Source organism: Anabas testudineus, chromosome 5 (genome assembly GCF_900324465.2).
Source record: "Anabas testudineus chromosome 5, fAnaTes1.2, whole genome shotgun sequence".
In the NCBI taxonomy this organism is placed as follows: domain Eukaryota; kingdom Metazoa; phylum Chordata; class Actinopteri; order Anabantiformes; family Anabantidae; genus Anabas; species Anabas testudineus.
The window spans coordinates 20,424,549-20,450,042 of NC_046614.1; the positions used below are offsets into that span (position 1 = coordinate 20,424,549).

At 41.4% G+C, this 25,494-nt stretch overlaps 1 protein-coding gene across 1 annotated transcript in view; it reads right to left on the reverse strand.

Annotated features, from left to right (window-relative positions):
* Positions 1-25,494, reverse strand: part of LOC113154573 (plexin-A2-like) — a 60,787-nt gene that overhangs the window by 30,978 nt on the left and 4,315 nt on the right. The window contains exons 2-5 of the mRNA XM_026348853.1: positions 18,522-19,877; positions 16,216-16,398; positions 6,043-6,177; positions 312-412 (exon numbers count right to left, since the gene is read on the reverse strand). Coding sequence (XP_026204638.1) covers positions 312-412; positions 6,043-6,177; positions 16,216-16,398; positions 18,522-19,745 — 1,643 coding nt within the window. The 5' untranslated portion in view covers positions 19,746-19,877. The remainder of the gene's footprint in view (positions 1-311; positions 413-6,042; positions 6,178-16,215; positions 16,399-18,521; positions 19,878-25,494) is intronic.

Below are 25,494 nucleotides of genomic sequence, written 5' to 3' on the forward strand. Positions count from 1 at the left end.
TGAGTCACAATAAAATCTGTTGGACATGCAGTTTCAGTTGTCCTAAATAGTGTTATTTAAGAGGGATCACACTGTCCAGAAACCCCTCACAGATTTTATTCTCTTTGGAACACCAGCTGTTTATAATAGTGAACTCCAGGGAGTAGAATAAATCTTAAATATTAAACTGCACAGATCATATGACCTGAATGTGGTTAAGTGTATTTATAGCTTTTTGGGAGCTGTTAGGGAAACAGCAGTGTTGTGGTTTTAATCCCTGGGATGTGATGTGCGTATGTAAGCTTGGGAGAAGACATAGGAAGCTGACTTACATGTTATAGAGGACGCACCAGCCACAGTGGGGGTCACTAGAGCTCAGGCACTCGGCACATGTGCCGTACTGCTCACAGGCCTCCACAGGGACCTGCACCACCTGAAGCAGGGAAAATACAGTGTGGTTTAAATTGTATAATAACAAATGCGTTAAATAAAATATGCACAGGTAAGTTATTTAAAACAGACAGAAAAGAGAAGGAATAAGAACTAGCGGCAAATTAAAGTTGCATTGTCTCCACTATTTGCATATCGTTTCAACAAAAAGTATATTCCTCTGCAGACAGCTTCACGCTCAGGGTGAGAAACTAAAGAAAGTGAATCCAATTTAGTTCCAATTTGAGCTATATCATACATTTTAATAAGATGTATAGATAGTTTTAGGAAATTGACCTGAATATCTGTATTCATATTAAGTTACTGTATTAGGGCTTTGCAGCTACCTGAATTTATTGTGCAGTAGGTAGTTATACAATGTCAAATCAACTAAAATGTACTTTCTCCTGACTTGACCTGCACATGATTAATTTACAGATATGCAGCAGAAATGTCAGTCTTCTTGTTTAAGTTTTCATCTCTTTGTGCGACAAACGTTTTTAAGAAAAAATTGCTGCCATGCAGTAGAAATAAGGTCAAAAACATTCTGATGAAATAACAAGCAGTTCTGATGAGGAGAGACCAAAGCCCATTTCATCATGTTGTCTATTTAGCAATATATGGAAGACTCATCACAGTTCACAGTGAAGAACATCCCAGGGGAAAACAACCCTTTTTTTCTGCTTCCTGCTGCTGACACAAATTTGCAACATGCTGTATTCTGGTTCTGCTCACATGAGGAATTTTCTTTTTCTCAAATGGCAGAAAAAAACATGAAATGACACCACAGAAGCATTTTTACTATTCTTATTTAACTTTTCTTTATAGCGGTACATAAAGGATGTTCCCGCACCACTAAAGCATGACCATATGCGAGCTCCTGCAACTGTTGCAGTAAAGATTTATGCTGTGTTTCAAACACTGAAACACACAGTCACACTGAGAGTCCGACAACTACACTGCTACATCCACTTCCAAGTGTGAATGTCTGGCAAACCATAAGCTGTGTTGCACGGCCAGCACCACCCCTGCATACAAAACCAGGTTGGAGATGCAGCCTGAGCTTGGCTATTTTATACTATGTTATTATTCCAGGTCTGTACATATGATGGAAGCAATTTCCTGATGTAAGCAATCAGAAATGAAGAGTGGATTATGGATTAGAGTGTCTCCGGTGTCTTGATAGCATAAGTGGGTGCTCTCTCAGTTCTGTGTTGGCTAAATGGATTATCTGCTGCTCCCTACAAAATAACTTTCTCTCTTTTTTTCCAAGTTCAGAACCCATTTGGTGCATTCCATTAGCAAAATGATTTTGTAGCATGGGAGGGGCGGAGGGCTTTAAGTCCATATCTGACACAGAAGGAATAATCCATGAATTGTTGTGGACTGGAACTCATCTAAACTAACAAAGTTGGTCTGTAGCTGTTAGGCAGTTTGACCTTCTCAAGTCGAGTGCTATGGATCTTCAGCTTTCTGCTGCCTGGCACAGAATCAAATGTGAAGCTCTCGCTGCACATCAGTGATTTGTTTAGTGGAACCTGAGTGGGAGCATGTTATTGAATCCAAATAAGATCAGAAGACGTGTACTTAAGCTCACAGGATACTGAAATGTTAGCAGCTCAGCAGCTGGATCAGCTGATCAGTTTCTCTCTCTGTTCACTATGTTACATGGTGTTCTGGTTATTTTGGTATTTTAATCTTAATAATTTATCTTAATCAGCCCAGTTTATGTGAATACACAGAAATAAAATGCTAAACACGACAAACCATTGTGTCCTAGTCCTAGAACATAACATTCTTTAACAGTATGTTGTGTGGCTCCTGAATATCTCTTGCGAAGAGCAATCCTGTAAACTAAAATAAGAAAATGATAATGGAATATTGTTGTTCATGTAAAACCTTTGTAATTACCTGCCTTAATGTGCAGCATTTCTCAAAAGCATTAGATTACTACAGGTTAAAGAGGTAGTCACTCCTCTGGACTTTGCTTTAAAAGCAAGTATGGGCATATAAACAGCTGAGAATAGAACTAAAAGGGGTCAAACCTTAGGAAAATCACTTTAAATGTTATTATATTAAATGGATATAATTGGCAACGGATAAACTAACAATTACAATAAGAATCCACTTTGTTTTGATCGACTTTCAAAGGAAGCCATAATGTAGCAGATGTTTGTTGGTCTTAAAATATGAATAGTATACCTTTAGGAAAAGACAGATACAGTTAATGTTCCTGTTATTGTGGCCATTTGAGTGAAAGTCACCATGATATAAATGGTGATTGAGGGAGTAAATAGTTATCTACATCCTATGAGCTGTTGAACGGGACAGATGAAAACCTAGAACCTGTATGTTGTTTAATTTGATCAGTACGTATGATTGTACGAGTCAGTGGTATGATTGTTGGGTCTGTGAATTTCGCCTTCAGACTGAGTTCATATTCAGTAAACTGTAGATGCCTCATAAATCATTCATCACCAAACTCCATGTTTATTATTTCTCACCAAGCTTTTGTTTGTCTTGTCGTCTCTGAGGTCATTTCTTCAGGAGAAACGTGGTCGTTTAAAGCCCAGAGAGAAAAAACTGAGAGGTGACGTTTCAGTGTGGCTGGTTCTGGATGTTCTCCAGTTTTGTATCGTCGCAGAACCTGATGATGATTTGTCCACATTTCCAAACTTGCAGAAAATATAACATCTGCAATTCACTACTTACATTACACAGTTTGCTATGACTATATATCCAGATATAATGTAACTTTACAAATATAAACTTTTAGATGTTTACACTGCCGTGATCAGTTTATTCCAAATTGTTAAATCACTAGTTTATTGTTTCCACTTGTGTAATGTTGTTCTGTATGTTTAAAAAATCATGATGTAAATGTAAATATTTAACTAGTTCTCATGAAAAAATAAAAATGAGAACTTCAATCTCGATTTCACTAATCAATGATAAATATCTTACTTAAACATAAATTTGTCAACAGACTAGAGGCTACTGAATTTACTGTATGTACTTTAATTGTACTTTGACTTGGATTTAAGTGCAGTGGAAGGAAGATTCATTCGTTTAACTTGATTGCACGTTCCACAGCCTCTAATAAAGCCATCTACTTGAGAAAACAGTGAGAATTTTCAGTTTTAGCCCAATATTTACACATTTGTGTAGTGCTACATTTCCACTTTCACTTTCTCATAGCCTGATAAGCACACATGCTGCTCAGCAGTGATTACAAACCAGGGTTATCTGTACCTCACAAGGTACTTCTTGAGTTGCCTAGGGGTATAGGGAAATATTTAAAAGTAGCTCAACCAATAATAAAGAATGATTTTCAAAAAATGTAAACCTCATTTCCAGAAAGGTTGAGAATGCAATAAAGAGGAACAATCTATGATTTGTTAATGTGTTTGAATTTGAGTACAAAGATTTCACTGATCAACCTAATTGTATTTTGAGTCTTTTCTATTTTGAGTCAAAACCTACTGAAAAAGAAGACCAAAGAAGAAGCACTGTTGTAGCTTATGGGTGAAGATGTTGATTATAAACTGCTGATGTTAAAGGAGTACGTACAGCTGACACACTGCTGTACAGTATACAGGTGAAAGAGGAAAGGTAAACAGAGGTAGAGAGAACTTTAAAATGGGTGTGAGTTTACATTTTACTGAGTGGTAGTTGCCCTGGAAATACCCTGCAGCAGTTTCTTCCCTTTTCTCAGGTTTAAAGTCTTAGCCATCATTTTGCAGACAGACAAGTGACATTCAGTGAGGTGACTCTGTCTTTGGATGATGGGTTTTTCTATTCTAAGAAATTATCAAATGTAAAACACATGAGACAACAGATTAACTGCTGTGAAGATTTTCTTTTTATCAATAATGGTTCCCCATGTAGACAAAGACTCACTAAAACAAATTTCCTCGCACATTCATCTTGATTCCCGCTTTTTCTCTCTTCACTCTTCATCATCATGCTAACCCTGCGTGTTTCACTCGGCAGGAGACAGAGAAGCTCATTGTTATTCCACAAGGGTCGGCAGATCTCAGCCAAATCTGTCTGTGCCACGCTCCTCACTCTACATCACTCCTGTATTGTTTGCCTCCCAGGAATCTGAAAATCTCGCATCTCTGGGATCTGCTGGAAATGTGGGAAATCTGTGAGTGAAGCCTTCTCCCCAGGGGTTTCCTTTCCCGAACTGCGGGAAAATCCGAAGGCAAAACTCAGCAAAGATGGAGAAGGAGACAGAAAGACTGCTCGGGCTCCTGAGGGCTACAAGGCTGTTCTAATATTGAGAGAAAATGCCTGGCCAAGTAGGGCTTGGTTTTTGTTGGTTGTTATGTGTCACTGAAGGCAGAGTGAAGCCAGTAGCTGGCTATCTCCTTTAAGGAAGCATGTGTCTCTCCTTGAACGACCATAACTCATCAATAAGTGATGTCCTGTCTCTTCCAGTCTATCACGCAGAAGGAAGAGCTGCCTTGATTTGTTTTAGAAGACAGTACCCAAGACAATGGGATCTCTGCTCTCTCTCACTTCCTCAAATGACACCCCTTTTCTCTTAAAATTGGTGCTTTTAGTTGTTCAAGCTCCCAAATAAGAGTTTGGTGCCACTCTGAAATACTGACACAACTGTACTTGTCCCAGTGCCCTTTGCCTTCATGTCCTGTGACTCTGGCTCAACACATTCCAGTAGACAGAAGACAAGTGACAGCAATTGATAGGGACTTTTTTTTTTTTTTTTTTTTTGGCCACACTGGAACCTAATCCCATTTTACAGTGCCATGCAGCCGTGCCAAAATAATCACTTGATGGGAGTTGAAAGTGATTACCACTGTTCACTCTTATCTCCAATGAGTGCAGAGAATATCGTCCAACAACAACAACAACTGCTTGCCTCTGTGATGCCGGGCCAAGTGAGGAGCAGACAAGGGGGGATACAGCCACACAGAAGAAGAAAAAAAGCCGCTAATGGGTTTTCTATGGGATGTGTGTGGAGTGTACAAAAGATGCATGCTCTGTAAGTCGATTCGCATGGATAACTAATTAGAACAGTGGTCCTTCCCTTTACACACAGCCTGCATATTTAACAAAGTCTACTGTAGACGTACAGTGTGTTAATGTAGGAGATTTGCTACATTGGAGATTTGCTTCAGTTATAATTATGTGGATTGCAAATAAATAAAATTAATATTTATTATAAATTGCTTTGGTTTGAAACTGATTTCTTGTTAATTCCCGAGCTGCACACACTAATGCTAACACTAGCAGTAACGCTGGTATCTGTGCAGAACAAAGCACATTTCTATTTGCAATATGCTCCTTTAGTAGTGAGATTAGATTTTTGCAAATAGTTAAACTAATACATTACATTATATACTAATACATTTTAGCTTGTTTTCATATAGTTTCCTCTGACCCTGTGGCAAAAACTTTCCCATACTGTGCATTTTCATGTCAAGTAAAACGTTTGCCTCCAAATTTCATGTTACACCTATAATATCTAACTCAAGGACACGTCAGCTTGTTTTCAAAGGGGCTTAACACACAGGACTCCAACTGAAGAACGGACTTAGTGTTCGCTTCATTACCCCACCGCTCAGTATTTTTCCTGACAGCAGCAGCAATATGAAGGCGTTTCCTCACCTGACTGTAAGACATGACATAGAGAGAGTTCCTGTCCAAGGAGAAGACCATGTCCCGGAGGATGGGGCTGCTGTCCTTCATCACAGTCACTGTCTCGTACAGCACGCCTCCTTCCAAATGACCGTCCACTCGGATCTGCAGATGAACACAGAGGCAATGAGACACCATTGTGCAGGACACAGTGACTGAATGTCTACTGTACATTTGTAGAGGGACATCTGTCCTAAGTAAAACAGCTTTGATTGGAGTAGTCCATTTTAACATTAGCTCATTAACAAGGATGTGAAATTACAGTAAAACTACTTTGTGTGAACCTGGAAGTACTTTCTCTACCACTGGAGAAAAAACTTGGTCTGTGTCCAACACAGAGATTCAAGACATAAGAAGAAGAATTGATCTTGATCTCATCTATCTCACAGACAGGAAGGACCTGGAGAACCAGTGAGATTCAGCACAGTTACTCCAAAAATGTCAGAACTTGTCTGTTCTACAGATATTTTCCAAGTATGTGGATGCTTTCATTTCTTTTCATTGACAACATCTTTTTGCATCTAACATACAGTTTTCTTAACTTGTAGTATGTGCAGGGTAGCCCCAAAAGTGGTTAATTACTACAGTGCCAACACAAGCAACAATACATTTGTTGTAAAAGTGAGACTGAGCCAAGAGGAAAGAAAGTAAGATCTACTTGTTCACTAGTCTAATTGGCTTGTGTGACACTGACACAGCCATGATGCAGCTAACTTTAGCAGTGTGTTTTAACAATCTAATCTTACTTTGGAATGACTTTCAAGTGGCAGTCTTTTGGGGCTCATTAAATGCAACCATGGATAACAGATGCCCACTGGTGAAGGGTTTTCGATTCTCTCTTCCCACCTCTGTCTACAAACAAGATGTGCTGTTGCAGTGAAGCAAACAAATAAGCAGGTCTGGCTTTATAATAAGTGGCTTACTGATGCTTTCGCTGTCAAAAGGCAGCTGTGTGAAGACGCGTGAATGCGTGTAAAGAGTGTAGTGAATAATCTGAAAACCTTTTATTACCATTGTAAACTACCCGTTTGTAGTACTTAGCAAACAAAAAGTAACTCTTACTTACAACAAAGACAAAACCGGGTTTATGTTGCATGAACATTGCTAATTTGTTTTGGACCACAAAGCTCTAGGCACTCCTTCAATTTTCTATTTCTCATATAGACACTTATTTCACCATTGGTGCAGGAATGATGTGAATTGCATCACACAGTAATGATAACTTGACACATGCAATATAAGTCAGAAATGTTAAATAAGAAAGAAAAGTCTGAATAAATCATGATAGGTAGAGAAAAAAAACGGATAATTTGCTATGCAAATACAGACTGAAGCCCAATTTAAAATTCCAGGGAGATTGGATCATTAACCATGTGATGCAATTACAGTAAAGCTGAATTAATTTCTCACTCATAATAATTAAAATAAATTCAAGATAATGAGGAATTGGAGCAGAGAGTGTTGTGAAACGTCTGCAATATGATTTTACCAGTCTTTTCCGTCATGTATCCGGATGCATGGACTTAAGCAACCTCGCCATCCAAATCAAATTTGACTGCAGAAAATTTTGAATGCATGCCAGGTCTAGCTCACACACAGTGGCAGAGCCTCAGCAGTCTCTCAATGGGGACAGTCAATCAATACAAACTGATTACATGATTGGATCCCCTGGGCACCAAAAACTTCATCAATCAATCACGCCTCCATCTTTCAGGCAGCTGTGCCTCTCCAACCGTCAGCTCTGCCAGCCAAAAATGAAGAAAGTATGTGCAAAAATGTGTGTGTGTGTGTGTGTGTGTGTGAGTGAGTGAGTGAGTGTGTGGGTGGTGGAGTAAATACTGTGAGGTTCGGGGAAGGTGGGGCATCATCTCGCAAATTCGAAAACACCAAAGTATCGAGCTCAGTAGGGACACGGGATTGTCTGTTGATACCTGATCATAAGAGGACACGGCTTGTCTCTCAGTAGTCAGACTGTCATTACCTCGACACTGTTCACAATCCTGCCCTTGAAACAGTTTGTTCACAGGCAGATATATGTCAGTGCTAAGCTTCTTTCTCTCTCACCCATTGTTTTCTTTCTCCTGCCCCTTCTCATCCTCCACTCTCGTATGGCAGTCCCACGCTGTAATGAAGCCAGTTTATATTGTGTTTTCCCACACTTTATTTCATAAATAGGCCGGATCAGAGAATGTAAGCATTTCTGTGGTGAAACCACGTATTAAAAACCCCAAAACAGCCATCTAGAGAAGGACAGATACTGAGCGTTTGGGTTGGGATGATGGGGTTGACCGAGGGCCAAGGGAACAAGGATGATCTCAGACAAACACTGACCCATCATGACCGATTTGTGGTGTTTGATTTCAGTAGATTTAAAAGTGGTTTTATCGTTTAGAACAGCACTGACCAGGAAGAATCCATGTGGGAATACAACAGGTCCTCAATCTCTCCTTAAGCCCCACAGCTCCATAATGAGAGTAAGGCAAGTTTAATTGGTTTTATAATGAGCATGCTTGTAAGGAATGGCACGCACACACACATTCTCTCCTATACATAAGCAATCAAAGACACGTGCACTTTGTAGATGTATACTGAGTGCATGATCACCTGTTTGATCAATACACTATCACTGATTGTGCTGAATTAGAAACACACAACCTATATACGTTTCATCTAGCACAGTTTGCAGTTGTCTTCTGCGAAACCCCCTGATGTTCGAGATCAACAATCTGATTACACTCTTCTTATCTTAATTTTCCCGCTCTACAGTATGTGCCGTATCTATATGCCGTCCATCCTCTTATGGAAAACAAAAAATAAAAAGGTCAGAAAAGCAAAACTTGGCAAAGACCTTAATAAACATCAGTGCAGCTTTCCAACAGTGGCCTAAGAAAAGACACAGAGCTCTGTTTCTGTGTGTGCACGTGCAAGATTTTTTAGAGAGCGTAGTTACCCTGACAAGGGAGGTGTCATTTGTTTGGCTGTTCAGTTCAATAACAACAGCCTTTCACCACAATCAAATACTATACTTTAAAGATCAATATAAACGACTACACATTAAAAAAATTCAGATTCAGATTCCCCCGTGTGGTCCACGTCGTGTAACAAAAGCACTGAACTGATTTACTATTAATAACACATGTTGATATGACCCTCCGTTCAGCCTCCTATTTCCCTCTCTCTCACTTGATAAGGATATATATTTAACCTATGAATAATATTTAAGCCAATAACAGCAATATCCTTCCTGCTGCTGAAATTCCCTCACTGGGTCTGAGCTGGATATAAACAACCCAGCTTATCATGACTTCCACAAACAGATACTGTATGCAACCTGAGCCCATGTGCTCTTAACGAAAACAGCCCTTCTTTTCTCGTGGCTGGGTTTGCATCTTAAATGCTCGGCTGCACTCTCATCCTGTGAGAGCCAAAGAAAACAAAACAAAAAAAAACCCCAGACTTCTAAGATGTCACTTGGCTTGAACCGGGTTGGCTCTGGTGTAAAACTCCCAGACACTGCATGAGCAATTCACCCACCCGAATGTCTCTCCTGTGAGTACTCACATATGGGATTGATTCTGAGTTTCCTTTCAGGTGATGATTGTATTCATGCTGAGATAAACTATACATGCACAGTAAAAGTCCACAAAGCTCTGTTTTCCACTGTATTTTGAAAAAGTCTGTAAAACAGCCATTCGTTCTTAACAATGTACGTCCATATGTGGCCAGCCGGTCTTGCCCTCAACATTCACCCCGATAAACTACACATATGGGTGATGACCCAGGAGGCAAGGAACCCTCTGTTTAACCAATCATTCCCAATCTGTCATTCTGACAAGTTCTGTCCCTGAAGACCAGCCTGTGCAACTTGAACCAATCTGTTGGTTCATTTCTTTAACAACAGACTTGTCTTCTTCAGCATTTCCTCCTGCATGCCAACCTCTAATTAACAGTAAAATATTGTCTTGAAATGTAAAGCCAATTGGGAAAGGTGCACAGAACAAAAATACATGCAAAACTAGATCTAAAGTGGATGTATATCGACTGTAAGACAGATTTTGGCAGAGAATTCACAGAGGATGCTCTTAGGCTTGGCTCAATATTGTGACAAGGGGCATGCGGCAACATAAGGCCAGACAACTGGCCACCTTTAAGGTTGAGTGGCTGTGCATATGGTCCAATCATGGATGACAGCCGAGGAGAGCGTGCATTGATTAGCCCATATATCCATCACGGTTCTGTGAATGCTAATGAGATGAAGCTCAGGATAGAGCTCAGCTGCTAATGAAAACCAAGAGCGTTTAGGGGAGGAGGGGTCACTGAGGTGGAGATGTGTATTACAAGATGCGACTAATCATTCAGCCATCACATTAACTACAGTCACAAAGAGACGAATATTGATCACAGCCACTAGATACATTGTACGCTGGCAAGTGCCCATACCTAAATGCAATTAGCAACTGGGTCGGAAGAGAGGTCACAGAGAGGGAGTGTGTGTGCATGTGTGTTTTTTAGAGTTATTGTTAAAAGCCGGCCACTTACAGCAGCCAATTTCTTTCCGTTTTTCTTAACCTTCAGCTGCATGGCCGGCTTCCAATTCTTCATCCCACAATTTCTACAACTTGACCACAGTATTCTCACAGTCTCTGCATGTTCACTTCTTTTCTCTCTCCTTGAGGACATGGTTTCCTGTCCTCCTCCATGCAACCCCCATCCCTCCAATCATTCCCATTGTTTGTCAGGTTCCCATGGCCCACCAACAAAATCAGTGGGAGGGGGACAGTGGAACAATTCATGGCACTCGTATGGTCTTCATTTTCCTGACCGCAATGCAGTCACAGTCCTCTTGTGTGTTTTCGTTTGTGAGAGTGAGCAAGAGAAAGAAAAGAAAGAGAGGACATAGAGATTTGGAGAAAGAGATAGAACTGCTAAATAAAACTGCAGTCAGGAAAAGCATAAAGTTGGACACCTTTACATGTTATCACGAAATTGCCTTTCCTAATACCATTCAACAGTTCAGCTGTACTTAGACATCTAAAAGCGATTAGCTCTGAAGACGTTTAGCCTGGGGTCCAGCCCCCTTCGTGCAGTTATGAAAATCCTTTCAATTTAGCCTCGGACAAACCAATTCTGCCAGCGTCCCTCCCTTCCTCTGAAACTCCATTCTAGTGATCTCAACCACCAAATCTCCCCTTCCTGGCTCTCCTTAGAAAGCGTGACTTTGAGAAGTCCAAGTCATTTAGCCATGCACTGGAGAATTTCCCCACCAAGTCAACTCTCAATAAGCCATAATGAATCCACTATTTGCACATCAGAGTATTTGACTAAGGCTTTATTTGCTTTGAGCTTAACATTTTCAACCATTTCTGAGAAAATACTGCTGCTGAGCAGCCACTGAGACAATGTCCTGGTCTGTTTTTAATTAGTTCAACACTGCATCCTCTTCGTATTAAAGTGTGTGCACCTTCCAAATTATATTTACCAGTTCTCTTACAATGATTGAATTGTAAAGGCATCAGTGATTTGAAGCAGCTACAGGGATCAAATTTATGATGCTTCAGTTAAAGGACAGTTTCTCAAACCACTATTTCACCCCTCAAGCCCGTCAAGACCATTTTGTGCTTTAGGGTAAAGTCTCCTGTGACACATTAAAGGGTTTAATTATTCTAAAATGTTAATGTGGTTCCTCTGTTATAGCTGTGACATCATTGATTTCATTCTGAACTGAGAAACACGCAAAAAACACACGAATAGAGAGTAGGAACATGTTGGTACCAAGTTGCACAAGCTTAATATACTCACTATGCCAGAGAAGCATCCAGTTTTACTTTGTATGCCATTGTGGTCCTTCTGAGCATTACTGTGCTCTACAGAAACATTTCCTGAGAAAATCAATTCCACTCACCACCTGTTATGTGTTTGAGGCTGCCACAGGGTAAGCAAAGGTATAATGTCATTCTACAGTGTGTTTGTAGCATAGAGACAACAATCTGCTGTCCTTCCTACAGAAATAGAAATGAATATAAAACTGGGGGAAAGGTTTTTGTTGTGGGAATGACAAGTGCAGATATACACTAAGGCCCTTCATCCTCGCTGCTCAACCACTTTTTACGCCTTCCTATTGTAATTCATGAATACTTCCATTCAGCCCAGATATACTCTGACGCCATTTCTTTCCAAGATAAGTGATTACTTCATCATTCAAACTCACATCAGTAAGTGATCATGCGACTGTTTGTAATGCTACATTAATATGGTGCTGATTTTGTTTAGTTTCCTGCAAAACAAACCTAGATAAGTGCTGTTTATAAGGTTTATAGCTACGCAACTGCCTGTCTGCAACAGTTACTGCAGGAAACAACATACACTCTGAAGAGGGTCTGTAACGGCTGAAAGAGAAAACCGACAGATTCAATCAGTGGCGATGATTCACTACTGCAATATGTAAATATGTCATTTAACAGAACAGGGTTTTTAGTGTGTTCACTTAAATAGATGTATTGTATGTGGGGAATAGTCCAACATATGTTGTGTATCTCAGGCTCTGTCAAACCACCAAACTAAAATGCACATTTTTGCTGCTGTAGGTGGCTAAAACCTTGATGTGGCTGTATTCACTAAAATGCTAATTTTGCCTTCACTGGGTTCCATTAGCATGTTGCTAATAAATGGAAACTGTGTCTCCAGTTTCACTGAAAGTTGTATATTTCTACACCTCCTGTTTTAAGACTGGATTAGATCTGACTAAAGATCAGTGAGAGATAATGACTTTTACCTGGATTAGTGTTCATTATGCAAAATAAGCCCAGCAGCAGTCACAGGATCATATTTCTCAGCTAAAATCAACCAGCTAATGCAACAATATAACATGTCCTGTTATATCTGGAACAGGAGCAGCCTAATCTTTGATGGACACATCCATATGCTGCACAGAGCCTGGACAGTGAGACTGTTGGTTATCCCCGTGGCCTTTAACCCTGATTACACCCTTCCTGTGGTAGGCCTGACCTTTGCAGTGACCCTTCTGCCGGAATGATCTGCTGATGGCATTTATTGTCATGCTCCATTTCCACTCAGCCTGCCCATTTAGGGGTGATGGAATAGGATTGGAGAGGTGACCCCGTGTCCCTCAGAGGCTCCTGGGAGTCTGAATCTTGGCTGCATGTTCTGTCAATGCAATGACAAACTCTGGCCTTTACACACAGCAGCTTTTAAAGCAGTAATGACGGATTTCTCACTGTGTTCACCTCCTCCTATGTCTTCCTATTCTTATCTATCTAATTTTTCTGATTTAATATCTGTCTTTCTACCTCTGTCTCTGTCTGTCTTTCTTCCTCTGGCCCCATTAATCTGTTATTGTCTCAGTTTCTTTTTCTCTTTCTCTCTTTCTGTCAGGTTATCTTGTCTTATTCCCTGATGGTTCATCCAATGAAAGAGTTGCAGTGATGCTATCTGTGCTTCCAGTCTGGACCTGTGTGTGTGTGTGTGTGTGTGTGTGGGGGGGGGGTGTGTGTGTGTGTGTGTGTGTGTGTGTGTGTGTGTGTCGTGTGTCAGACAGATTGCTCCTCATAAGACTGACACCCCCAGGCTAATGTCACAACAGTCCTCTCACACATTTCCTCAGTCAGCTGCATGCCGTACGACTGTGCAGTAAGCAGAGCCTGCGGTGCTACAAAGTCAATTCAGTTAGATCAAAATACAACCATTATAGGAACTTGATAATAATATTTCGTTACAATATTATTTGAATGGAAACATGATAGACAATGAGTTAAATCAACTTCATGAACCTCTAAGAATGAGGTTAGTGTACTGTCTGAAGCTGCTATAAGGGATGCTACACAAAGTCTCATGGGTGTCTGTTTATTTTACATCAGATTAGTAACACAGCATGTTTTTGTTTGCTTGCCTTACATTTCATGTTAAAGTTGCTGTTTAGTTCAAACTTAATTTAGTTTATCATAGTTGGTGTAGCTACGCTGTGTCTGTCAGATTGTTGAGCAGTGTCTGAACCAAAAAAGTAAAGAAAATCAGCATTTTCTGGTGCAGTTTTAATAATTTACTGATATATTTTTGTCATTTTAATTTTTAATACATAATAATATTCAGATAATGGGGGAAAAAAACCCATAAGGTATTTGTGACTTTGAATGAAAAGTCCAAAATCATTCCCATTTATTGTCTCAAATCTCTCTATAATAGTCGTTCTTTTAGTCTGTCTTCTGTTGTGGCTGCTTGCACGGCCTTTCACCTAATGACCTGAGCACAGGTCAAGCTGCAGAAAGGGCAGCTCTTAACCAGAAGATGCAGGAGGAATACGTTTGCACCTATTGAACAAAGGGTAACAAAGAAAACATTAATTTAGATTTTATTGGCTTATGGCGATCCATCATTTGTCTTATTTGTCAACTAATTAAATTAAACATCACAAAACCATCTGGCATCTTTACTGCTTATCCTGTTAAGGGTGGCAAGGGAGGCTGGGGCTGAGGCAGGGTACAACCTGGTCAGATTGTGTGTGTATCACAGGGCAGACACAAAAAGACACACAACCCTGCATACCTGCAGCCATTACTTGTCACCAGTTAACTACATGTCTTTCAACTGTGGGAGGGGACTGGGGTATCCTGAAAGGCCACAGCCAGACGGTGTGTTTGACTTACAGTCCTAACCCTCCATGCTGCCATGACCATGACCAAAACTAACAATGTGTTAGTCTGTTTCTTAGTGCTGTTGGAATTCCCCTGTCTGTGGCTGCCGGCCCACATTTATCTAATGAAAGCCTGATTTGTTCCTAGTGAAGACAGATCATCTTTAAAAACTGTTTACAAATATATGGATTCATTTTTCTAAACAGGCTGAGCTGCTTCCTAAAACAGCTTTGAACCGTACTGTCCACCAGATGTTACTCAGATGTGAAGTAAAAAGTGCAGCTGCAAATTTGTATAGTGCCCATTGTCACTGTAATAAATAACGGTGGCTCACGGATGTGTTTTTAATAGATTTTGGACAACAATGGACATCTGTGGCACAAACCATCATGTGAATAGACAGGCAGAATGAATAGTATATGTGTCTTTTTGTAGAAAACCCCCTAGACATCTTTAAACAATACCTAATAAAACATAGGTTAAAGATAAAAAGAATTTAGAAATGTAAATATGTGAAATTCATTTTCTTGTGCCTTATCAGAAGAAGGACATAGAAGAGTGTTGACGATGCAGATACAGTATACCAACAAGTCTATTGATATTTGTAAATCTAAAAATTAACGTCAAGTGCACCAAGGTAATGTTTAAAATGAGTGGTCATTTAAGTCCTTTACCATGCTAAAAGCCTCTCAAACCAAACTCCACCAGGATACTGTTATACAAGAGGCACTAGAGCCGCATAATGTCCTGTTATTTTCAAATGATACAAAGGAAACGAAGGAACATGGATGTGCTTAATTTCTGGCTCAAGTAGTCATGGATTTGCTCTTGGCTAAGAGGTCCAAAGGCTGACGCACAAGTTGCAGTGCTGCGTGATTACTGCACCTTTGTTCAGCTGCATAATGCCCCGCCATAATATGATATATTATACATAACCAGTTATGCTAATTAGGGTGTTAATTGAGCAGCTTATTACGTTAATGTGTGTTAATGGATGAAAGATCGCTGTTATATAAATGTGCCAGGGTGGTGAGGCACAAATACACTATGAGTGAAATATATATCAGTGGTGTGTCTCTTTATCTCATGACTGATGCAAACTGATTTTGGACATTAAAAAGCTTTTCTACAACTTTTAGACTTGAAGGTCAGGTTGTGTAGCTTCTAAAACAGTTGAATGTTGTGTGCTAAGCTCTGAAGGATATTTATAAGTATGAAAAAACAATCCTGATCATTTTAATACTGAATTTTGCCTTTAGTCCTTTAGAATCAAGGGATTCACTCATGAATAAGCTGCAGTAAGAGTTGCTTGGAGCAGTTACTTCCTCCATAAAATCTAAGAGAACTTTGACATGTTTGTTTTATCCAACTAAACTCTGATCAGTTAAAGGTTTCACCAAACAGCTAAAATTAGATGTAAATGGACACAACATCAGAATGATTGAAATCCCTGCACGAATCACAGCTCCTGCTCTGTCAGTGTTTCTGCTCTCACCTTCTTCAGTCGTCCACTTCTAGTGCCCAGGAAGACCACGCTGTGTCCATTGTAGACGTAGGAGGTGACGGATGTCAGCCTGTCCCTGCTCTCGGTGAACACTGTCAGACCCGACACCAGCTGGGAACCCCCGAGGGGCTGGTTGATATCCAGGCCACAGAAGTGATCATCAATGGGAACAGGCTACATAGAGAGAGGGAGACGGAGAAGGATGAGATGGGTGTGGGGGTGACGATGGAGAAAGCATGTGTTAAGGTAGAGAGGTGTGTGTGTGTGTGTGTGTGTGTGTGTTGGGGAGAGGATTTTTTTTTTGAGAAAATGATAGAAGTGATAGAATGGGGCGCGAGTAAAAGCAAGAGTGAGGATGAGAAATATAAGCAGGGGGGCAGAGGTAGGGAAAGAGACGGGGAAGAGCATAAGTGGGAGCCAAAAAAATGACTGAGATCAGTGTAGACACATGCAAATATAAGAAGAGAACTCAAACTGACTTCTGCTAAGCCTAACATGCATTAAGTGCACAATTTTCAGGGTTAAAAATGGGAACTTCAAAAGGGTTTGGGCTTGTGTGTTTATCAACAAGCCTCAGAGTGGGCAAATTTGTGGAGCAGACTAATTGCTGATGGCAAACACGAGAAATGCTGTGTATTTTGGGGCTGTTTCTGTGATTTTCAGATCACTTGATCTGACATCACACAAATACGCAGCAGAAGAGGTGTCAGATTTTGATTAAGCATCAAAGAGAGATACGTAAACAAACTTCATATCTCACATCACCACTCTTTCTCTTCTTGTACCTGATGTCCAATCTTGTAAAATATCATAAAGATGAGAAATTTCTATCTGACTAGTCAACGTTGCAATTCCTCTTATATATAAATGTGAATATTTTTTCCATTTAAAATTAGCTGTTATTAATGACTGATTATAGTCATAAGCATTCACCCAACCAAGAGCCTTAGAAACTCTAAGGGATTCATCAGTGTCAAAATAAGATTGCCTTTACGCTTGCTAATAGTGCAGCTCTACAGATGGCCGTGCTGGTTCTTTGGTTGGTTGCTCCACCACTTCCCCAGTAGATTAATCATTGTACCGTACATTTGGTGAAGCCCTTAATCTCGTTCTTGTCATACTGACGTTTGAGTTGTTTTAGTGTTCTAACTTCATTTGGATGAACTGTCATGGAACTAGATGTAGATATTTATGGTGTCAAGAGGATGTTCATGACTTTTCATTAGAGCTTTTACCTATCAGGTTCAATTTCTCAGCACCTACTGAATGGATTTGGACCAATCTTTGTACGGACACCAGATTTACATTTGTGTGTGTTTCCTAATAACTTGATCCTCTGACTGAATCTGACTGTTTTGTAAATTTCTGCATGTGAAGTGGTGAAATTAAAACTTGCTTGGTCTTTCAAACAATGACAGGGCAAGTGGGAATATTTCTCAAACCAGTATCAGCCATCTGAATTTCCCTTCAGGGATTAATCAAGTTTATTTTATCTTTTATTATCTCTACAAACTCTTGGTTGTTGATCTTTCACAGTGAGTAAATTATTGTGTAACCAAAGAAACCCACGATCCAACAATATCTTAACAAAAATGAACCACGGCATTTAATTAAAAAAAAGCACTTTGGTTAACTCTGTAGTGAGAGTTAATTGTTGAATGATTGCGTATTTCTTTGCTCCCCCAGTGCTTTTTATGAATAACATTACATCTTATTTGTTTGATACTATAGTAGAATAAGCAGAATGAAAGTACATGTCGAGAACCATCAGAGCGATGGATGTGATGAATATCATTGTATTCGCGGTTCACTTTCAACTTGTTGCCATGAAAGCTGCTCATTATGCAGAATTATAGCTTGCACAAAGGCACACACTTGGACATTTACAAGAAAACTCTTTTTCAAGATCAAGAACAGGTCTCAGAGGGTTCAAATACAGCTGACAGCAACAAGAGCAGATGGAAAGAGATGGGGAGAGAGACAAGTAAAGAAGGGGAGGAGAAGAAGGTGGGAGCCAGTGCCCAAACCCCTGAATGAAATCAAAGCTCCATACAAAACTCCTCTGATTAGCATTGTGGAATTAATCTCCTCTAGCTTCTGCTCTCATGGGATCTTAAAAACCTGAATGGTGTCTTCAGCACAGTGGGGGTGCTGCCTGCCTATCAGCTATTTGAGCTGCAATCATGGTCGTAGATATTCAAAGAGACAACTTTCAGTAAATCTATAAGTCAAAAAGTGAGGGTATGTAAATGTCTACAGTATCACGTGAGCACTATTCTTTTCAACGGTCTACTTACCGCCTTGGTGCACTGCACATCCTTCCCCAGCAGCCAGTGCAACTCCAGATTTCCCTCCCCCTGGTAGCAAGACTGCAGTCTCTCTTTAATACGAGTGTTGATGTCTTGGATGGTGAAGACACACAGGGCAGAGTGATCTGAAGGGTCATGGTACTGCTTCTGTCCCTTAGAAAAAACAGCAAAGAGAACATCCTCCTGCGTGCTTATGTTGAGCGATTTTGCCAGGACCCTGCCGGCCTTGGCCACGTAGGCGGCCTGCAGGAGACGGTACTCCTCGCCTTTGTGTACGCACCCCACAGGAAGTGACACGTAGGAGTGGAACTTCTTGTCACCTTTGCAGAGGCGGATGATGCGGGAGGTGTAAAACAGGTCGCCAGGGGAGCTACCTGCGGGCATCCCATTCTCTGGCGTCTCTGGCTGGACAGACATGAAGTAGACAAAGTTGCCGCTAGCAAATCCATAGATGTAGTAGATGTCAAAGTGTGGGACAAGAGCTAGTGTGTCTGAGGGGATTTTGATGAGAGATGAAACAAAGTCAGTGTGAAGTTCATAGTCCAGCATGGCAGAGGATTCTGGGTCACGAGGCAGCTTGCGGCTAGAGATAGTTGGGAAGTAGTCCTGCTTTCCTCCTACAGCTGTGCCAATGTACAGAGTTGCATCCTGACCCTGCGAGGGCACAACAACGCCAAACATTGTCCCCGTCTGGTTATCACTGGACAGGTAGTGTTCTTTCTTATGTGTGGGCTCCACGAGGATAAACAAGTCGTCCAACCTCATCAGCTTGCAGACGCCCTGGTAGAGGCTGCCACAGGCCAACAGCCGATTGTGAGAGTAGTCAATGAGCAACAGTTTGTTAACATTGTCAGTAGAGGCCAGAGCCTCAGAACAGGGCTGGACAATCAGCGGAGGATAACATGCTTTGTTGTCATACTCGGGGCCTGTATCATGAGACACCAGGAGAGTGAGATTGGCCGACAATTTGTAGATTCGATTGACAGCCCCGACATACAGAGCCCCAGTGGACTGATGCACAGTCAAGTGGTTCAGGGACCACTCCCTCTTCTCTGATAGGAAGGTGTTCAGAGTCTGTCCAACAGTCATCTTTTGATTCACTGAGATTAGAGTCAATAGCCACAGTGCCAAGGGCCATGACATGACCTTTAGAGGACCGTGACTTTTAGTGAGGCTGTAATAAGTCCATTTTTTATCCAAGCACGTTCCCATTCCCACAGGGCTCCAAAAAATACCGAGCTCAGACAAAACACCTTCTATTGTGTGTCAGCAAGGAGCAGGATTGCGCTGAAAAAGATGAGCTGAAGTGTGGTCTCGTCCTTCTTAAGTGATCTTCACATCATTCTGAAAGAGAAGAGGGAGACATTTGTTTTTTACTCAAACAATCCTTGAAGAGTGAAAATCTGCTCCCAGGGTATCATTAGGCACTTTATCCAAAAACCTAGAAATATATGTGCTTGTTTTCCCCTCTATCTCTGCTTAGTCAGACACATGAGACATCAAAGAAACAAGTAATCATTTGTTCAAACTGTCTCCCCATATTTACTAGCCTGAGAGATGGTCCAATATTCCCCCTATCAACAGGGGGGCTCATTATATTCGCCTCTCTGTAAGAGAGAACTAACTGTGGCCTATTACTTGAACAAAGCAGTGACACAATGTAGCTGTGCCTTCCCTCTGTTTGGGTGGCTAATTAAATGATCCAAATGTATTAATTATGCATCCATATTTTGCGCTCCCTGTTTTCGTTTCTCCCCTCCGCCTTGTTCGTTTAAATGGTTGAATCCAGGAGGAATTAATCACTCTCCACTGCAGCCGACATTCCTAAATTAATCAGGTTTTTTCCAGGGATGGCAGGGAGTCATTAGAGATTCAGGGCCATGCAGCATCAAATCTCACACTTCCCTGTTTAATTTCATTAGCATATTTTATGTAGATATTTCCAGGGGACAAACAATGTCCCTCAAACGCACAATGAACTGGAGGATGGATGAGTTTGACTACAGGATGTGTGATGTATTCACAGATTGTGTTTTACCTTTGACTGATGAGAGATGTTTTTATCATGTTGACGAGACACAAGTTCACTTAAAGCAGAAAAGATTTTTATCCTAAAAAACAAAAGAGACACCAATACAACCTTCATCGAGAAAGTGTCTTCACACACAGTATTACTTCATCGAAGTCCATTAATGGAGTAATAAAACCGCCTGCATAGGAAGACGGACCATAAATTAAGATACCTACATCATCCTAAATCCTGTCTGCATGCCACCAGAAGCTTCTCCAACCTGGCATCCAAAGGTTGGTTCTATCTCCCATTTGTCCTTACCAATACGACACCAACGGGGTCTTCACACCCATTTATTTTTTAACTCATTCATCCTGTTTCAGTGAAATGCCTCTTAATGCCCTCTAAAGATATCCTGCCAAGTGCTAGGAGGCTTTAGCTCAAAGGTGACTCTGCCTTTTGGCTGTCGTAAACATAAACAGGCTGTTTTCTCAGTGAGACTTCCCAGTGTAAGTAAAGGTTAAATGAAGACAGCCATGTCAAATTTTAATGCGGGGGTCATGATGCAGTGGGTGCTCTCCATTGGCTGACTAACAGGACGTCTGACTGAGTTGAGCTCGAGCCACGGATGGAGCGGATGGACTGACACTGAGCTGGCTGGACCGACTCCAGCTCCACTCCAGCATCTCCTGTCCATCTGTCCCCACCACGCTCGCACCGGGGGAGAAGTCACTCAAGTGTCTCGACCTGCTCTGCTCAATTTGGCGAGCTCGGTATGTGTGTCCCTCCACTAGTAATTGGACACCGAAGAGTAATATCTGTCACACACTGTACAACTGCATTTCAATTTGAAGTTCAGTGTTTGCCTCTCTTTATTCATGATACGTGACATTTACACAGACACGTGTGGATCAATCTCAGTCATGCTCTGCTTTTCAGTGTCTTAATCCACCTGTGCTTTAAATGTTGGACAGCCTTTTCTTCACCATCTTCTCCCAGCTGGAGACAAATACTAATTTACTTTTACTAGTTCTTAGAAAGCAGTGATTTGGCAGAATGTGTTGGCTCTTAAATTTACAGCTTCTTTATTTTGGACAAAAGGGTGTCCAGCAAATTCCTTCTCAAGAACCCTCAAATCATCTGCTTTACAAGCTGATGAATCTCTGCACCAGTTTCTGTGTTGGTGTAACAAAATTTCCTCATTTGTCCTTTTTATGTGGCAACTAGATGAAAAGATTGAGACAACTGAGACATTTTGTATTGTTTTCAGACGATGGATGCATTGACATTTCCATTCTTTGGCCTCTAATTTAAAATAGAAACTCTTTGCAGAATTCATGTGTTTGTTTAGTCTGAAGCAACGGTCAGTGGAAATCTTTACTCCCTGTAGTGCACAAGTCTTTCTGTGGCTTTTTGATGCTGACTGTTTTATAGCGAAACAGGATGCTGGAATAGGATGTAATGTACTGAAGAGCTGTTTGCAAGTGGGCGTGTTAGAACCCAGAAATCTGACTCAATCTTTTGTGCATAATCTTCTGCTGCCAGAAAAAGAAGCAAAGAATGGGTGTTTGTTTTTTTTATCTTACCAAATCAGCTAGGTCTTTGTGCCAGTCAACAGAATCTTTTTACAGGTGAAGACATTTAGTGTAGTTTGCATTGAAATCTTATCAGAACCTCAAGCGCTGTACTTTTCTCAGCTACAAATTACAAGTCAGACAAGGCTCTTGAGGTCAAACTGCAAATAGCAGACGAAATGATCTTTGCAAACTCAGGTTTGAATCTGGCATGACCTTAAACAACAGACACCAGCAGTGCCACAAGGAGGTTAATTCAGTGTTGAGAGTCCCCAGTCAAGCTCTCAGAGGAATTATAAAGCAGGAGAGAAAAACAAGAAGAGAAATTTGGAAGTTCCTGGTGACACACAGAGTTGGGCAGGCATGCAGGCAAGCAGCAGCCGCATCGTTTCATCCATTTCTGTTCTGCCGGGTTTGGTCACGTCTAAGGCGTGCAGTCATGCTGCTCAGTGTTTACCCTGGATTATAGAGACAGCTCTTCGCCCCGCACAGTCCTCCCTGCTGAATTCTCCGCCTCGCCACTCAGACACGCTCCAGCCCAGACGTGACTCATTCACACTCACACACAGGAACATGGTTTGCTCAGGCCTCTGGGGACGTGAGCTCTCAGCGGGCACCAATCGCTAGGCCGAAGAGGGAGAAGCCAGTCTCTTGTACTCCGCAAACATGACCCTTTGACCTGGATCGAGATCAGTGGAACCAAATCCGTCCTTTGGGTTCAGCTTTTATTGGGGTGAAATGCTGTCATAGCTTCCATAGTACGTGTGTGTGTGTGTGTGTGTGTGTGTGTGTGTGTGTGTGTGTGTGTGTGTGTGTGTGTGTGTGTGTGTGTGTGTGTGTGTGTGTGTGTGTGTGGTCACACATTCTGGTAAGTGTGGTGGAAATACCAGTTGTATCACTGATGGCATCTGAAGACCTCTTTACAGTTTTTGGTGATTGGCACTTTTTCTCTTGTAGTGATGACTGCACAGACTTGGACACACCTACTGGGTTTATGAGGCCCTGATAAAATTTAAGTTAAAGCAAGAAATATTTACATTTCCAAAGAACATGGCACAACTTGATGTTTTCCATTCAAAAAGACAGATTTGGCACCATCATTTCAGATTATAGATTTGTGTGAGATTGTGAACAGTGTCGACAGACGGTGCCTCGATCTTTCTAAAGGTCAGAAGATACCTCTCTGTTCCCACACTTAGTCAACAATAGGAGTCATTGTCACTTGCATCAGAGGTGATAAAAACATGTTTTGTTACTGTTGTTTTTTGTGGCCTAGATTTATAAAGCTGCACAAAAGCAATAACAGTATAAAACCACAGGGGCCGAAAAGTGTCCGAACTACAATAGTCATAACAGCTTCTGTCCTCGTGCAAGGTAGCTGGGCAGAAATAGGTTTAGCAAGATACGACGGATGATAAAAGTTGAAAGTCAGTTTAAAAAGTCACTTTTTGGAGGTGATTTCAGATTGGGGCTGTTTTGGCTGCAGCATTCCTTGTTCCTGTACCAATATAGCACTTTGAGTATGTAAGTGTATGTACATAACTTGGGCTGATGGGATTCTGAAACATTTCTACAACTCTACGTGGATGAACCACTGGGGGGAGGGCCAGCATTGTACACATTACACATGAATGAGCTGGGAGGGTGCCAGCCGTAACAGAACTTGACTTCCAAATGAATAAATGAAGGCAATTAGTAGATCTGTTTACAATGTTGTGGAGACAGAAGTAGGTCAAACATGGCAGAGACAGGAGGGAGGAGGCAGCCAGCAAACCAGAGCCAGGGGCTGTCGCTGGTACCTACAGTGATGAGTCGGGGAATTAGGACATGAAAATGCCGTCTTTATTAGCGACGACTTTTAAATGAATGTCATATTGAATCACAAGGGACCAGTGAGGTTTATTAGAAAAAGCCGTGTTTTGTGATCAGTCCACCGTGTTTTATGTGTGGCTGCGTTGCAGGAAGGCAGCCCAGGGCGATGGGCTCCTCCTCATAAGGCCCCTTCACAGCAACCCAGACTCGGGCCTCAGAGGGCATAATGTGTAGCATAGATGCCGAAGATACCCACAGGATATCTTCACTTTGATGCCACACAGTGAAATTAGTGACAGTTAGCCTGTGGTTAATTTACATCATTATGTTCTACAGCATCATTTCAAAGAGCAGCGTTTCCCCCAAACATTTCTGCCAGTCAGGGGGAAAAGATCTCACAATTAGTAGATAGATTAATGACACAAACACGCATGTGATGCAAGTATCCGATGGAAACCATGTGGTAACTCTTCTGTCATGATCTGTATCCCAGCATTATTTTAAATTAACAAAAAATGTTTTTTTATTAACACTTGTTGTTTAGGTTATTGGTCAGTGCACATATTGCACTTTATGACTCTCTATCCAGTCACAGATCCTGATGGTAGCGAAGGATTTGTCTGCCGGGAACAGTAAAACAGCACTATGTCATTGCAACGCACTCTTCTCCTAATAACTGCAGGATGCTACGAGGGACCGGGGCAGAGGCAAATGTGACATAGGGGACCAATTCCAACCTATCACCACAACACAGTCAGCAGCTTCCTCTGCAATGCATGCCATTATCTCGGAGTATGCATTATACATGCAGATACAGTGCTGTATCTGAAATTGCTGTTAAGAGCAGGGACCAGATGAAGGGCACTGCTGCTACAGTCAGATTTAGCCATGCATGCCTTTCTCCTCCCTTCCCTCTTCTCAGTTCTGTCTACTCTTCATAAATCTCATTGTCGGTCTTCCCTGGTTAATGGTGACCTCAAGCAGGCTCCTATGCAGCTGAAGCCCTGGCACTGCATGTATGATGAGCATAGAGGGGAAAGTCAAAGTGACCTCCAGCACTGTGATGAAAACCCATGCAGCTCGAGTGCAATAGAGGGTCTTCTATAATTCAGTGACCGCAGAAGAAGACAGTGCAAGCTTTTCCTTTTCTTTGGAACCCAGCGTGTGTGTGTGAGCTGTGCTGCAGCTGCTGCCCAGCACCCCTAATCCTCAGCATCACTTAAGTGCAAGAAGAACAACAAAGGGTAAACAGAGTCTGACTAGGCTTTGGAGTGTTCTGTGGACAATGCAGCTGAAGGGAATAGAGAATGAAGGTGGTGAAATGTGAGCTCTATTCTCGAGGCCTGAGACAAGTAAGGAACACCTCTCCAGTTGTGTTTTTTGTACTGTAAGAGCATTTTTTACTTGGCTCAGTAACTGCCAGCCTGATATTCAGCCTCTAGCAGGACTGTAATTTTATTGTCTTCTCCTATCCTCTGAGTTTCTGTCTTTTTTGTCTGAGTTGACATTGCTTTTTCTGTAGAACAAAGCAATTTTTCTGCTCAGACTGATTCACTTACAGATG